At 42.3% G+C, this 14,625-nt stretch overlaps 1 protein-coding gene across 1 annotated transcript in view; it reads left to right on the top strand.

The window, feature by feature from the left end:
- Positions 1-14,625, top strand: part of LOC122423128 — a 168,744-nt gene that overhangs the window by 98,268 nt on the left and 55,851 nt on the right. Inside the window, exons 20-25 of the mRNA XM_043439908.1 lie at positions 673-981; positions 1,544-1,861; positions 4,614-4,706; positions 4,782-5,096; positions 6,403-6,727; positions 11,064-11,447. Of these exons, the coding sequence (XP_043295843.1) occupies positions 673-981; positions 1,544-1,861; positions 4,614-4,706; positions 4,782-5,096; positions 6,403-6,727; positions 11,064-11,447 (1,744 nt within the window). The remainder of the gene's footprint in view (positions 1-672; positions 982-1,543; positions 1,862-4,613; positions 4,707-4,781; positions 5,097-6,402; positions 6,728-11,063; positions 11,448-14,625) is intronic.

Raw genomic sequence — 14,625 nt, 5'->3', positions numbered from 1 at the left:
TGCCATCCAACCATCTCATCCTCTGTCGTCCCCTTCTCCTCCTGCCCCCAATCCCTCCCAGCATCAGGGTCTTTTCCAATGAGTCAACACTTTGCATGAGGTGGCCTAAGTACTGGAGTTTCAGCTTCAACATCAGTCCTTCCAACAAACACCCAGGACTGATCTGCTTTAGGATGGACTGGTTGGATCTCCTTGCAGTCCAAGGGACTCTCAAGAGTCTTCTCCAACACCACAGTTCAAAAACATCAATTATTTGGCGCTCAGCTTTCTTCACAGTCCAACTCTCACATCCATACATGACCACTGGAAAAATCATAGCCTTGGCTAGATGGACCTTTGTTGGCAAAGTAATGTCTTCCTAACTAACCTCAAAATATACATTCTTGGAAATCAGCCATTCCAAACTGACCCTGAAAATCCTGGATTTTTCTTCAGAAACTTGCTCAAATGCAATTCAGACACTGTCAGCTTCTCTCTCCATGGCCACTCCTTACTGTTGTCTTATTTTTTTTTTCCCATTTATTTTTATTAGTTGGAGGCTAATTACTTTACAATATTGTAGTGGTTTTTGCCATACTATTTCACCCCATTGTCCGTGGTATGTTGTTTCCAGTTGCCAAGTCAGTACCATTAAGACTCACTGGGTTTTTGTTCTTGTTGCTTTTCTCTTAGGATTTGTGCGTATGGTTGGAGGGGATGGACCCTGCTCAGGGAGAGTAGAAGTGTATTCTGGAGAAGACTGGACCCCAGTGTCTGATGGGAACTTTGCACTTTCCACTGCCCATGTCATCTGTGCAGAGCTGGGATGTGGCAAGGCTGTGTCTGTCCTGGGACACTTGCCCTTCAGAGCATCGAATGGCAAGGTCTGGGCTGAAGAGTTCAGGTGTAAAGGGGAGGAGCCTGAGCTCTGGTCCTGCCCCAGAGTGCCCTGTCCAGGGGGCACTTGTCACCACAGTGGAGCTGTTCAGGTCATCTGTTCTGGTGAGATGCACATCAGGACTTAACCTCCCTGCACATCTAGTTCATACAAACTCAAACTGAGGGACACTACACACAGTCATTGATCAGTACCCTTGGAAAGGGTTTTTGCTGTTGTTTAATGACTCAGCTGTGTCTAAGTCTTTGTGACCTCATGGACTGTAGCCCGCCAGGCTTCTCTCTCCATGGAATTTCCCAGGCAACAACCCTGGAGTGGGTCTCCATTTCCCTCTCCAGGGGATCTTCCTGATCCAGAGATTGAACCCACGTCTCCTGCATTGCATGCAGATTCTTCCCAGGTGTCTCAGTGGTAAAGAATCTACCTATTAATGTAGGAGATGCATGAGACATGGGTTTGATCCCTGGGTAGGGAACATCCCCTGGAGGAGGAAATGTCAACCCACTCCAGTATTCTTGTCTAGAAAATTCCATGGATAGAGGAGCCTGGTGGGCTGCAGTCCATGCGGTCACAGTCAGTCAGACATGACTGAGCACACACATATGTATACTCAATTCCGGTGAGAAAATCCTGAGAGTTTGCTGAAATTCTGTCTTCTTCTACCAGCATACTCAGACGTTCGGCTCATGAATAGTGGCACCTCTCAGTGTGAGGGCCAGGTGGAGATGAAGATTTCTGGACAATGGAGAGCGCTCTGTGCCTCCCACTGGAGTCTGGCCAACGCCAATGTTGTCTGTCGTCAGCTCGGCTGTGGAGTCACCATCTCCACTCCCAAAGGACCAGGCTTTGTGGAAGGAAGTAATGAGATCTCAACAGCCCGATTTCACTGCTCAGGGGTGGAGTCCTTCCTGTGGAGTTGCCCTGTGACTGCCCTGGGTGGCCCTGACTGTTCTCATGGCAACACGGCCTCTGTGATCTGCTCAGGTAAGAGAGAGAGACAAGGGCTACTGGTACTCAGGATGCTCCTGGAGTGAAACGTCTCCAAGAGCAGAGAGTGAGGGAAAACTTGGTTCAGAAGTCAGCTATTTCATGGTGAAGTAATTCTTCTTATTCATTAATTTTTCAGGTCAGGGCAAGAAGTGTGAAGGGAAATAATATACTTTTAAGCAAAACTATTATTTACATATAATCGTAGAAAACAATGTATAAGCAGTAAGTGTAGACTTCAGTCATGTTTCCCAACCTAGATCAACCAAGAGAACATTCACAGCACCACAGACTCACTGTTGTTTCCCCATAACGGTGCCCTCCTGCCTCTCCAGTGAAAACTGCTTACCTAACTTCTAGTACCATAGACTGTTTCATTGGTTTTTTAACTTTGTTTAAAATTGTGCAGCATATTTCCCTTTGTGTCTCGCTACCTCAACTCAGCACGATGTTAGGGATTCACTAATGATGTTGTTTAGCAGCACTTCATTCATTTTTATTACTCTAGGGTATACCTTTGAATGATCACATGACCATTTATGGATTCATTTAACTGATGGTAGAGATTTGAGTTGATTCCAGTTCTTGACAATTACAAATATGATGGTACAACTTACCATGACATTGATTTTGGGTGTAAATATATGTTATTTATTTTGTGTGTTTAACACTTGATCTTTTATTTTCATTTTCTTAATGATATGGTATCCTTGGATGTGTCACATTCTTCATCTTTAAGAAATATATAACTTATTGACTTCTTCCTGTACATTTAGCGCTTCTCGTATCCCTTTAAAAAGCCCCTTGCCTACTCCAAAATCATAAAAACAGTCTCCAAGAGTATCTTATGGAAGTTAATTATTTTCCTCTTGAATATAACTGTACATTCCTTTTGGGATTGATATCTATGTAAAATAAGGGTCACGTTTCATATATATATCAACTGACTCAGAATCTTTTCCCCACTGCACTGCCACTTTTGTCATAAGGAGAAGGGCAAGTATGTCTGTCTTCTTTAATACTCTCATTCTGTTCCACTGTATCATTTGTCTATGCTTGCACCAATACTGCACTTTCTTAATTACTGCAAAGTTTTGAAAGTGAAAGTGAACGTCGCTCAGTCATGTCTGACTCTTTGCGACCCCATGGACTAAACAATCATGGGATTCTCCAGGCCAGAATACTGGAGTGGGTAGCCTTTCCCTTCTCCAGGGGATCTTCCCAACCCAGGGATCGAACCCAGGTCTCCCACATCGTAGACGGATTCCTTTTCAGCTGAGCCACAAGGAAAGCCCTAAGTACTGCAACTTTACAGTAAGTCTGGATAATTTTAATTTAGAGGGGTTACTTTATATTAGCTCCTCTAACTTTGTTGCTTTTCTTGCCAAGATCATTCTTGACTTTGTGTTTTGTTTAAATTTTCAAATCAGCTTGTCATTTTTCACCAAAAAAAAGCATGTTTTGATTGAGATAAGATTTAATCTACATAGAAATTTGAAGATGATTGACTTTGACAACTATGAGTCTCCAAATTCATTGACATAATATATCCTTCCATTCAGTTTGGTCTCAAATTTCTCTCAGAGGTTTTTCCATCTTCTACTAGATTTTCTCCTAGGAGTTTATGTTTTTGATGGTATTAATATTTCTTTTCTTGAAGGTGTCCTCAGAATGATTCCCTCTCATTTGTTTTCACCTTTTAAATTTTTTTATTTTGAGGTAATTTGAGACTTACAGAAAAGTCAAAAGAATAATACACATTAAAGTCCCAGATGACCTTTCCTTGGATTGACCCACTGATAGTATTTCATTTCAAATGACTCTCTTTGACTCTATCTCTCTGTCCCTCTTCCTTTCCCTCTCTGTCCCCTTCCTGCTCCATTTCTCCCTGAATATGTAAAATCTTTCTGAATTAGGGTGCAGACATATTGTCCCTTTACCCCTAAAATGCTTCAGGGAATTTCCTTACATAAGCACAATTCAGTCAAGTCTTTGATGACTTCAGCCCCAGATGACATCTATGTGCAGCCACATGAAAGACCCTAAGATAGAACTGCCAAGTCGAGTCTTTCCCAGTTAACTTACCCGGGAAATTATGAGCTAAATTACATATAATTTTTGTTTCAGATGGGAAATTTTGTTATATAGCCCTATAATCAGGATACTACCATAGATCGGCATTTCTAAATAGAGGAATATCTGTCCTCTGATCGTCCATTTTACTAATTTTACCTTATGCAGGTATAATGTGCTGATACACTCATTCATTAGTTCTTAACTTCAGCTGTTAAGTTTTTCAGCTCTAGAATTATTTATTTTATGTTATCATTTCTCTGCCAAGATACACATTTTGTCAATTAATTCCATAAGCCCTTTATTCATGGCTATTTGAATTCTCTGTCAGGTAACTCTAGTTGCTGAACATCCTGTGGAATTCTTTTTAATGTCTGCTTTTTACTCCCAGTTTTCGATGAAAAATCAGAGATATCTTTCAGAAATGATTTTATTTTCCTTCTTCTATTTAGGGATAGATTTAGGAATAGAACACCTTATTTAGCTCATTCATAGTGGAAGGCTAGGCTTAAAACAAAAATTGTGGCACTGTCAGAAGCAGAACTCTAAAACTGTAATAACTTCACTGCTATGCTGCAAGTTTCATCTCTGCCTCTATCACCAGGTTGTTATATAGCTTAATTCAATTTCCTGTTCTTCAACACTCCCAACCCTCTGATCATTGCTGTTTCCGCAGTAAACCAGACCCAGGTGCTGCCTCAGTGCAAGGACTCCGTGTCTGAACCAGCAGGCTCTGCGGCTTTAGAGGAGAGCGCCCCATACTGCTCAGGTGAGGGTCCACAGGACGGAAGACCTTTCTCATTCCCCAAATCAATGCCTCACGGTCCCATTTCTCTCTCCTCAGACAGCAGACAGCTCCTCCTGGTGGACGGGGGCGGTCCCTGCGCCGGGAGAGTGGAGATCCTTGACCAGGGCTCCTGGGGCACCATCTGTGATGACGGCTGGGACCTGGACGATGCCCGCGTGGTGTGCAGACAGCTGGGCTGTGGAGAAGCCCTCAACGCCACGAGGTCTGCTCACTTCGGGGCGGGATCAGGGCCCATCTGGCTGGACGACGTGAACTGCACAGGAAATGAATCCCAAGTGTGGAGGTGCCCTTCCCGGGGCTGGGGGCGGCACGACTGTAGACACAAGCAGGACGCGGGGGTCATCTGCTCAGGTCTGCCCTCCACATTGTCCACAGGCTGGGGGAGGGGTGGGGCCCTGGAGGGCGGCGGTCTGAGCTCTGAGGGAGAGATGCTGAAAGGACCAGAAAAGGAGGCTTCCTCCCATGGAGTCTGTCTTTCTAGCAGACTTGAACACAAGGTGCTTTCACTTCCTCCTGCAGCAGCTGAGGTTCTGGTCCTTTCTTCTCAGCAGTGTTTCCTGGTAGAGCTATTTCTTACAGTTTCCACGTGAAAGCATGGCTCACTCTTCCATTACATATGGTGCAAAAATATTAAACCCAGGGTACTAGTTTCATTTTGCTTCTTATATTTGTTGCTTTATACTTCTGTAGGCTAGGTGTCAAGCGGGGATCTCATTGGGCTGGAATCAAGGTTTCAGCAGGGCCACATCACTTCTGAGGCTCTGGCCAAGAATCTATTTCTTGTCTTTTCTGCCTTCTAGAAACCACCTACATTCCTTGGTTTATAGCCCCCTTCATCCATCATCCGACCAGCAATGCTGCACATCTCTATTATCTATAGTCACATCTCCCTCTAGCTAGAGACAGGAAAATATTCCTCTTTTAGGGATAGTGGAACTAAGGATGTGATTAGACTGCGCTCATATGGCTAATCCACAGTATTCCTGCTTAATCTCACCATCCTCAAGTCTTTAGCTTAATCACATCTGTAAAGTCCCTTTGGGGCTTCTCTGGTGACTCAGTGGCAAAGAATCTGCCCGCCAGTGCAGGAGATGGAGGTTCAATCCCTGGGTCTGGAAGCTCCCCTAGAGAAGTAAATGGCATCCACTCCAGTATTCTTGCCTGGGAAATCCCATTGACAGGGGAGCCTGGCAGGCTACAGTCCATGGGGTTGCACAGAGTTGGACACGACTTAGTGAGTAAACAACTAGAAGTCCCTTTTTCCAGGTCAGGTAGCATATCACAGGCTCCAGGGATTAGGCTGTGGACATCTCTGGGGTTCATTATGCTGTCTGCCACTTCACTGTCTACCTTAAATCCTTTCACACACAAAACCTCTTGTTGAGTTTTGTCAGGAAGCAGGATTCAGCTCCCCTGCCACCAGATGCCCAGGTTGGTCTTCTTTTTGTTGTATCCATTACATCATTGTGGTAGAAACAGAAAGACAGACATTAGTGGTTAAAGTCAGGTAAAAGGGATACAAAAGTCAGTTTTTTCACCTAGTGGGCATCTCCTCAGCTGGGTCAGGGATGCATGGTCACAATTTCTGGGAGAGAGGAAAACCCAGAGCCTGGAGTAGAATGCTCACTGTGTCCTGTCTCCTCATTTTCAACCTTAGAGTTCCTGGCTCTCAGGATGGTGAGCGAGGCCCAGCAGTGTGCTGGGTGGCTGGAAGTTTTCTACAACGGGACCTGGGGCAGTGTCTGCCGAAGCCCCATGGAAGACATCACCGTGTCCGTGATCTGTAGACAGCTTGGCTGTGGGGACAGTGGAACTCTCAACTCTTCTGTTGCTCTTAGGGAAGGTTCTAGACCCCGGTGGGTGGATGGAATCCGGTGTCGGAAAACTGATACCTCTCTCTGGCAGTGTCCTTCTGGCCCGTGGAATTACACTTCATGTTCTCCAAAGGAGGAAGCCTATATCTCCTGTGCAGGTGACTTACTGTCTGTTTCTGTGTCTGTCTCAACCCTGTAGGATGTTAGTAGTGAGATTCTATATTTTAGAATCTAAGTGATAAGTTTAATTTGGGTCCACAAAATGAAGTTAGGTGGAGCTAATTTAATCCACGTGTTCCAACTTTGTTATTTAAATTGTTTAGTTGAGATCTAATTCATATAACCTTATATGATTCCAAGTGTACATCATAATACTTACATATTTGTATATACTGGTAAATGATCACCAGAATAAGTTTAGTAATATTGGTCACCATATAGTGTTACAATTCTTTGCTTATGATGAGAATTTTTAAGATGTATTTTCAAGTACACAGTACAGTATTTAGTATAGTCACCTTACTGCCCATTACTTCCTCATGTCATTAATTTTAGAGCTGGAAATTTGTGCCTTTGACTACCTTCACCAATTCTGCCTACACCAACCCACCTCGGGCATCCAACCCATTCTCTGCATCTCTGAACCTCCATTTTTTGTATTTAAGATTCCACACATATAACTTACGTTACTTGACTATTGTAAATAGTGCTGCAATGAACATTAGCTTGTATGTATCTTTTTAAGTTAGTGTTTTTGTTTCCTTCAAGTAAATTAAAAATAGAACTTCCACATGATTCAGCAATTTCACTTTATTTATTGAAGAAACTGTCCTTTCCTCATTGTATATCTTGTCTCCTTTGGCAAAACTTAATTGATCATATGCATTTGGGTTTATTTCTGGGTCTGTTTCTCTGTTTTATTTCTCTGTTTCTCTCTATTCTGTTCCATTGATCTCTGGGTCTGTTTTTATACCAATACAATGCTGTTTTGATTAATACAGCTTTGTAATATAGTTTGAGTCAGAAATTATGACATATCCAGCATTATTCTTCTTTCTTAAGATTGCCTTGGCTATTTGGGGTGTTTTGTGGTTCCATACCAATTTTAGAATTGTTTGTTCCGTATCTGAAAATTTCCATTGGAATTTGGATAAAGATTGCAGTGAATCTGCAGATTGCTTTGTGAAGTATGCCCATTTTAACAACTTTAGGTGTTTAAATCCATGAGAATATCTTTTTGTTTATTTGTGCTTGTTTAATGTCTTTCATCAATGTCTTACAGTTTTCAGTGCACAGGATTTTCACCTCCATGGTTAAATTTATTCCTGGATATTTTATTCTTTTTGATGCAGTTATGAATAGAACTGTTTTCTTAATTTCTCCTTATGGCAGTTTGTTTGTTTGTAGAGATACAATTGTTTTTTAATATAGATTTGCATCTGGCAACTTTACTGAGTGATTTAGTTCTCCAGTATTCTGGCCTGGAGAAGTCCACGGACTATATAGTCCATGGGGTTGCAAAGAGCCAGACATGACTGAGCAACTTTCGCTTTTCTTTCAGATTTAGCTGTCCATATTTTCTTTTTCTAAATCTGAAAGGAAGAGGTGAAACTGATGCTATTTGCAGGTTACATGATATTATATATAGAAAAACCCTAAGTGTTAGTCACTCAGTCGTGTCTGACTCTTTGCAATCCCATGGACTGTAACCTGCCAGACACCTCTGTCCATGGAATTCTTCAGGCAAGAACACTGGAGTGGGTTGCCATGCCCTTCTCCAGAGAAAATCCTAAAGACCCCACCAAAAACTATTATATTTGGATGTCTGTATTTTCTTTTTCGGGGCTTCCGGGTGGCTCAGTGGTAAAGATTGCACCTGCCAAGGGGAAGACACAGGTTCAATCCCTGGGTCGAGAAGATCCTCTGGGGAAGGAAATGGCATCCCACTCCAGTATTCCTGCCTGGAGCAGACATGGAGAGAGGAGCCTGGTAGGATACACTCCATGGTGTCGCAAAAGAGTCGGACACTCTTGGTGACTAAAGAATGACAACAACAAACAACAATTTTCTTTTTCTTGCCTGACTGCTCTGCCTAGGACTACCAGAACTATGTTGAATAAAAGTGGGCATCTTTGTCTTGTGTCTGATCCTGGGGGAAAAGCTTTCAGCTCTTTGCAGTATTGTATGATGCTAGCTGAAGGTTTGTCATTTGGCCTTTATTATCTGGAAGTATGATCCCTCTATACCTATTTTGTAGTGAATCATTTTTTTTTATTGTAAATGGATGTTGAATTTTGTCAAATGTTTTCTCCTATCTATTGAGAGGATATGATTTTTATCTTAATTTGGTGTATCACATTGATAAATTTGTGAATGTTGAACCATCCTTGCATCCTTGGAACAAACCTCACTTGATCATGGTGTTCAGTTCAGTTCAGTTGCTCAGTTGTGTCCGACTCTTTGCGACCCAATGAACCGCAGCACACCAGGCCTTCCTGTCCATCACCAACTCCTGGAGTCCACCCAAACTCATGTCCATTGTGTTGGTGATGCCATCCAACCAGCTCATCCTCTGTTGTCCCCTTCTCCTCCTGCCCTCAATCTTTCCCAGCATCAGGGTCTTTTCAAATGAGTCAGCTCTTCGCATCAGGTGGCCAAAGTGTTGGAGTTTCAGCTTCAACATCAGTCCTTGCAATGAACACCCAAAACTGATCTCCTTTAGGATGAACTGGTTGGATCTCCTTGCAGTCCAAGGGACTCTCAAGAGTCTTCTCCAACACCACCATTCAAAGGCATCAATTCTTTGGCACTCAGCTTTCTTTATAGTCCAACTCTCAGGTCCACAGATGACTAGTGGAAAAACCATAGCCTTGACTAGACATCTTTGTTGAGAAAGTAATGTCTCTGCTTTTTAGTATGCTGTCTAGATTGGTCATAACTTTCCTTCCAAAGAGTAAGCGTCTTTTAATTTCATGGCTGCAATCACCATCTGCAGTGATTTTGGAGCCCCCAAAATAAAGTCAGCCACTGTTTCCACTGTTTCCCCATCTATTTGCCATGAAGTGATGGGACCGGATGCCATGATGTATGTTTTCTGAATGTTGAGCTTTAAGCCAAATTTTTCACTCTGCTCTTTCACTTTCATCAAGAGGCTTTTTAGTTCATTTTCATTTCTGCCATAAAAGTGGGGCACCTGCATATCTGAGGTTATTGATATTTCTCCCGGCAATCTTGATTCCAGCTTGTGCTTCATCCAGCTCAGCATTTCTGTGATGTAATCTGCATATAAGTTAAATAAGCAGGGTGACAATATACAGCCTTGACATACTCCTTTTCCTATTTAGAACCAGTCTGTTTTTGCATGTCCAGTTCTAACTGTTGCTTCCTGACCCGCATACAGGTTTCTTAAGGGGCAGGTCAGGTGGTCTGATATCCCCATCTCTTTCAAAATTTTCCACAGTTTATTGTGATCCACACAGTCAAAGGCTTTGGCATAGTCAATAAAGCAGAAATTGATGTTTTTCTGGAACTCTCTTGCTTTTTTGATGATCCAGCTGATGTTGGCAATTTCATCTCTGGCTCCTCTGCCTTTCCTAAAACCACCTTGAACATCTGGAAGTTCATGATTCATGTATTGCTGAAGCCTGGCTTGGAGAATTTTGAGCATTACTTTACTAGCTTGTGAGATGAGTGCAATTGATTGGTAGTTTGAGCATTCTTTTGGATTGCCTTTCATTGGGATTGGAATGAAAACTGACCTTTTCCAGTCCTGTGGCCACTGCTGAGTTTTCCAAATTTGCTGGCATATTGAGTGAAGCACTTTCACAGCATCATCTTTTAGGACTTGAAATAACTCTACTGGAATTCCATTACCTCCACTTGCTTTGTTTTAGTGATGCTTCCTAAGCCCCACTTGACTTCATATTCCAGGATGTCTGGCTCTAGGTGAGTGATCACACCATCATGATTATCTGGGTGATGAAGATCTTTTTTGTACAGTTCTCCTGTGTATTCTTGCCACCTCTTCTTAATATCTTCTGCCTCTGTTAGGTCCATACCATTTCTGTACTTTATTCAGCCCATCTTTGCATGAAATTTTCCCTTGGTATCTCTAATTTTCTTGAAGAGATCTCTAGTCTTTCCCATTCTGTTGTTTTCCTCTATTTCTTTGCATTGATCACTGAGGAAGGCTTTCTTATCTCTCCTTGCTATTCTTTGGGAGTCTGCATTCAAATAGGAATATCTTTCCTTTTCTCCTTTGCTTTTCGCTTCTCTTCTTTTCACAGCTATTTGTAAGGCCTCCTCAGACAACCATTTTGCTTTTTTGCATTTCTTTTCCTTGGCGATGGTCTTGCTCCCTCTCTTCTGTACAGTGTCATGAATCTTCATCCATAGTTCATTGGGCACTCTGTTTTTCAGATCTAGTCCTTTAAATCTATTTCTCACTTCCACTGTATAATCGTTAGGGATTTGATTTAAGTCATACCTGGGTGATCTAATACAGAAGACCCTACTCATCCCCCATGTCAACACCCCTTGTCCCATTTCTCTCCTCAGACAGCAGACAGCTCCGCTTGGTGGACGGGGGTGGTCGCTGTGCCGGGAGAGTGGAGATCCTTGACCAGGGCTCCTGGGGCACCATCTGCGATGACAGCTGGGACCTGAAGGATGCCCACGTGGTGTGCAGGCAGCTGAGCTGTGGCGAAGCCCTGGATGCCATGGTATCTGCTCACTTCGGGGCAGGATCAGGGCCCATCTGGCTGGACGACCTGAATTGCATAGGAAATGAGTCCCACGTGTGGAGGTGCCCTTCCCAGGGCTGGGGGAGACACAACTGCAAGCACAACAAAGATGCAGGAGTCATCTGCTCAGGTATGGTCTCTATGTAGTCCAGTGGCCAAGAGAAGGGATATCTGCAAGGAAGCCTAATCTCCTTGACAATAGAAGATAGGGTGGGCTAGTGAGGTTTAAGATATCTACCCATCCTCTCTCAGTGCACAACCATCTGCGAGTGATGGGTTTCATTTACTTTCCTCTTAGTCTCAGCTGTTCTTTTTTTCTCCATTGATCTTACTTGACATAGTTTCATCTATTATCTCAATTAATATCAATCTTCCTAAATTTTTTTATGATTCATTTTTAAAAATTTGAAACATTTGTAAATCAACACAGATACAATCCCTTCGCACAAGTGAGCCCATGGGAGGGAGGGACAAGAATGAGTGTGTACCTTCCTGGGGGGAGTTGTTTCCATAAGTAATGTGTGGGACACTGTTTTGCACTAAGTCAGTAGGTGTAGAGGCACAGACGATATCATTAAATAAATCAGAGAGGAATTTATGGATTTGTGCCAAATTGCAAGTCTTCTTTGCAAATTTAGATGTAAATATTCATAACTCTTTGGCAGGTAGAACCAGAGAACTGTGGATGAAATGCTCTGAGTCAGAGGTTCTCTCCCTTCCAAAGAAAAAAAGATTTTTCTTTTTAAACATCTTTACAAAGTTGAAATTTGGAGGAACACTTAACCATGCACTGACAAGTCAATATTGGAAGCAATAAATATTAATTAGTGTGTTTTATGTTAAGTTTACACCTGATGACTTCAATAATCTAAGAGAATTGCATTTGGGGGTTTATTTGATAAGAGTGGGGATAAGGGGTCAAACACTTTTTTAAGAAGATGGGAGAAAGTTATAGTAGCTGGGAGAGAAGGGAATGGTAATGGGAACTGACGAAGGCAGCTATAGGTTCACTGAAGGTCCAGGTGAGGGGGATGCTCTTTGTGCTTAAGGACACAGGATGGATGTCTGTACAGAAAGAGAGACATTATTATTTATTTATTATACTTATTTATTAACTTCTTAATTCCAATTATTTTATTTTGAATGATATCTGTTCCTTTGATATTTTTTATTTATTCATGATTATTTCCGAAGTCTTTCATCCTCCCATTTGTTTATTCTCTTTCTCTCTTTTTTTCATAAATAGATTTATCAGAATTAAAATCCTTGTCTACTAACTCGAGCATCTCTATCACATGTGTCTCTGCCTTATTTTCTTTTTTGCACTGTGTTCATTTGTCATATCATCCCATCTCTTCCAATGCCATGTAATATTTTGTGAATGCTATAAGTTATATATTAAAAAATAAGACACTCCAGATACATTTTCTAACACCTGAAAGAATTCATCTTTGGCTCTGCTCAGCTGGTAGGGGAAAGAGTCCACATTATCATAATACCTAAATACAGCCTAGAACTGAGCTGTGACAAGTCTGGGCTGCAGTTATGGTAGCACTCTGATTTCTCTGTCCCTATGGCATGGGCTTTCAGAGATTTCAGTTGAGAGCCTGGATGTTTTGGTAGCTCAGCACTCAAGATAAAGTTGCAACTCTGCTTTCTAAGATTTCTGACATAGTTCTTTGGTCTCCTGCCCTTCACAGCTTGTGTATGTAAGTAAGCATTAGTTGCTCAGTTGTATCTGACTCTTTGCAACCACATGGATTAGAGCCTGCCAGGCTCCTCTGTCCATAGGATTCTCTAGACAAGAATACTAGAGTGGGTAACCATTCCCTTCTCCAGGGGATCTTCCTGACCCAGGGATTGAACCCAGGTCTCCTGCATTGCAGATGGATTCTTTACCATCTGAGTCACCAGGGAAGTCTCACAGCTTGTGTACTGGGCAGATGCTGGAGGAGAAAACCTGTTCTGTGAGACAGGCTCTCAGGTCTCCAGCATTGTCCAGCACAGGTCGCTCCCCCAATTATGCTGGCTTTTCTGTCCCAATAGGAGTCCTCTGTATCCCTGGGCCCAGATTCTGAGCCATTAACCCAGGCACCACATTGGGAAATTCCCACAGAGAAAGAGAAGCTGGAGATGCTTGACTAACACTGAAATGATCTCCCTTCTTTAGATTTTTTCAGTTACCTTTTTTTTTTTAAATTTTTTTTAACTTTTTTTTTTCAGTGGGTTTTGTCATACATTGATATGAATCAGCCATAGATTTACACGTATTCCCCATCCCGATCCCCCCTCCCACCTCCCTCTCCACCCGATTCCTCTGGGTCTTCCAGTGCACCAGGCCCGAGCACTTGTCTCATGCATCCCACCTGGGCTGGTGACCTGTTTCACCATAGATAATATACATGCTGTTCTTTCGAAACATCCCTCCCTCACCTTCTCCCACAGAGTTCAAAAGTCTGTTCTGTACTTCTGTGTCTCTTTTTCTGTTTGCATATAGGGTTATCGGTTACCTATATCTTTTCTAAATTCCATATATATGTGTTAGTATCTGTAATGTTCTTTATCTCCTTCTGGCTTACTTCACTGCTGTATAAGGGGCTCCAGTTTCATCCATCGTCATTAGAACTGATTCAAATGAATTCTTTTTATTGGCTGAGTAATATTCCATGGTGTATATGTACCACAGCTTCCTTATCCATTCGTCTGCTGATGGGCATCTAGGTTGCTTCCATGTCCTGGCTATTATAAACAGTGCTGCGATGAACATTGGGGTGCACGTGTCTCTTTCAGATCTGGTTTCCTCAGTGTGTATGCCCAGAAGTGGGATTGCTGGTCATATGGCAGTTCTATTTCCAAATTTTTTTAAAGGATCTCACACTGTTTTTCGCTATAGTGGCTGTACTAGTTTGCATTCCCACCAACAGTGTAAGAGGGTTCCCTTTTCTCCACACCCTCTCCGGCATTTATTGCTTGTAGACTTTTGGATAGCAGCCATCCTGACTGGCGTGTAATGGTACCTCATTGTGGTTTTGATTTGCATTTCTCTAATAATGAGTGATGTTGAGCATCTTTTCATGTGTTTGTTAGCCATCTGTATGTCTTCTTTGGAGAAATGTCTGTTAGTTCTTTGGCCCATTTTTTGATTGGGTCATTTATTTTTCTGGAATTGAGCTTCAGGAGTTGCTTGTATATTTTTGAGATTAATCCTTTGTCTGTTGCTTCATTTGCTATTATTTTCTCCCAATCTGAGGGCTGTCTTTTCACCTTACTTATAGTTTCCTTTGTTGTGCAAAAGCTTTTTAAGTTTCATTAGGTCCCATTTGT

The sequence above is a fragment of the Cervus canadensis genome, chromosome 21 (assembly GCF_019320065.1).
Source record: "Cervus canadensis isolate Bull #8, Minnesota chromosome 21, ASM1932006v1, whole genome shotgun sequence".
NCBI classification, from domain to species: domain Eukaryota; kingdom Metazoa; phylum Chordata; class Mammalia; order Artiodactyla; family Cervidae; genus Cervus; species Cervus canadensis.
The sequence above is the reverse complement of the archived record's forward strand: the minus strand, read 5'-3'. Positions and strand labels throughout refer to the sequence as shown.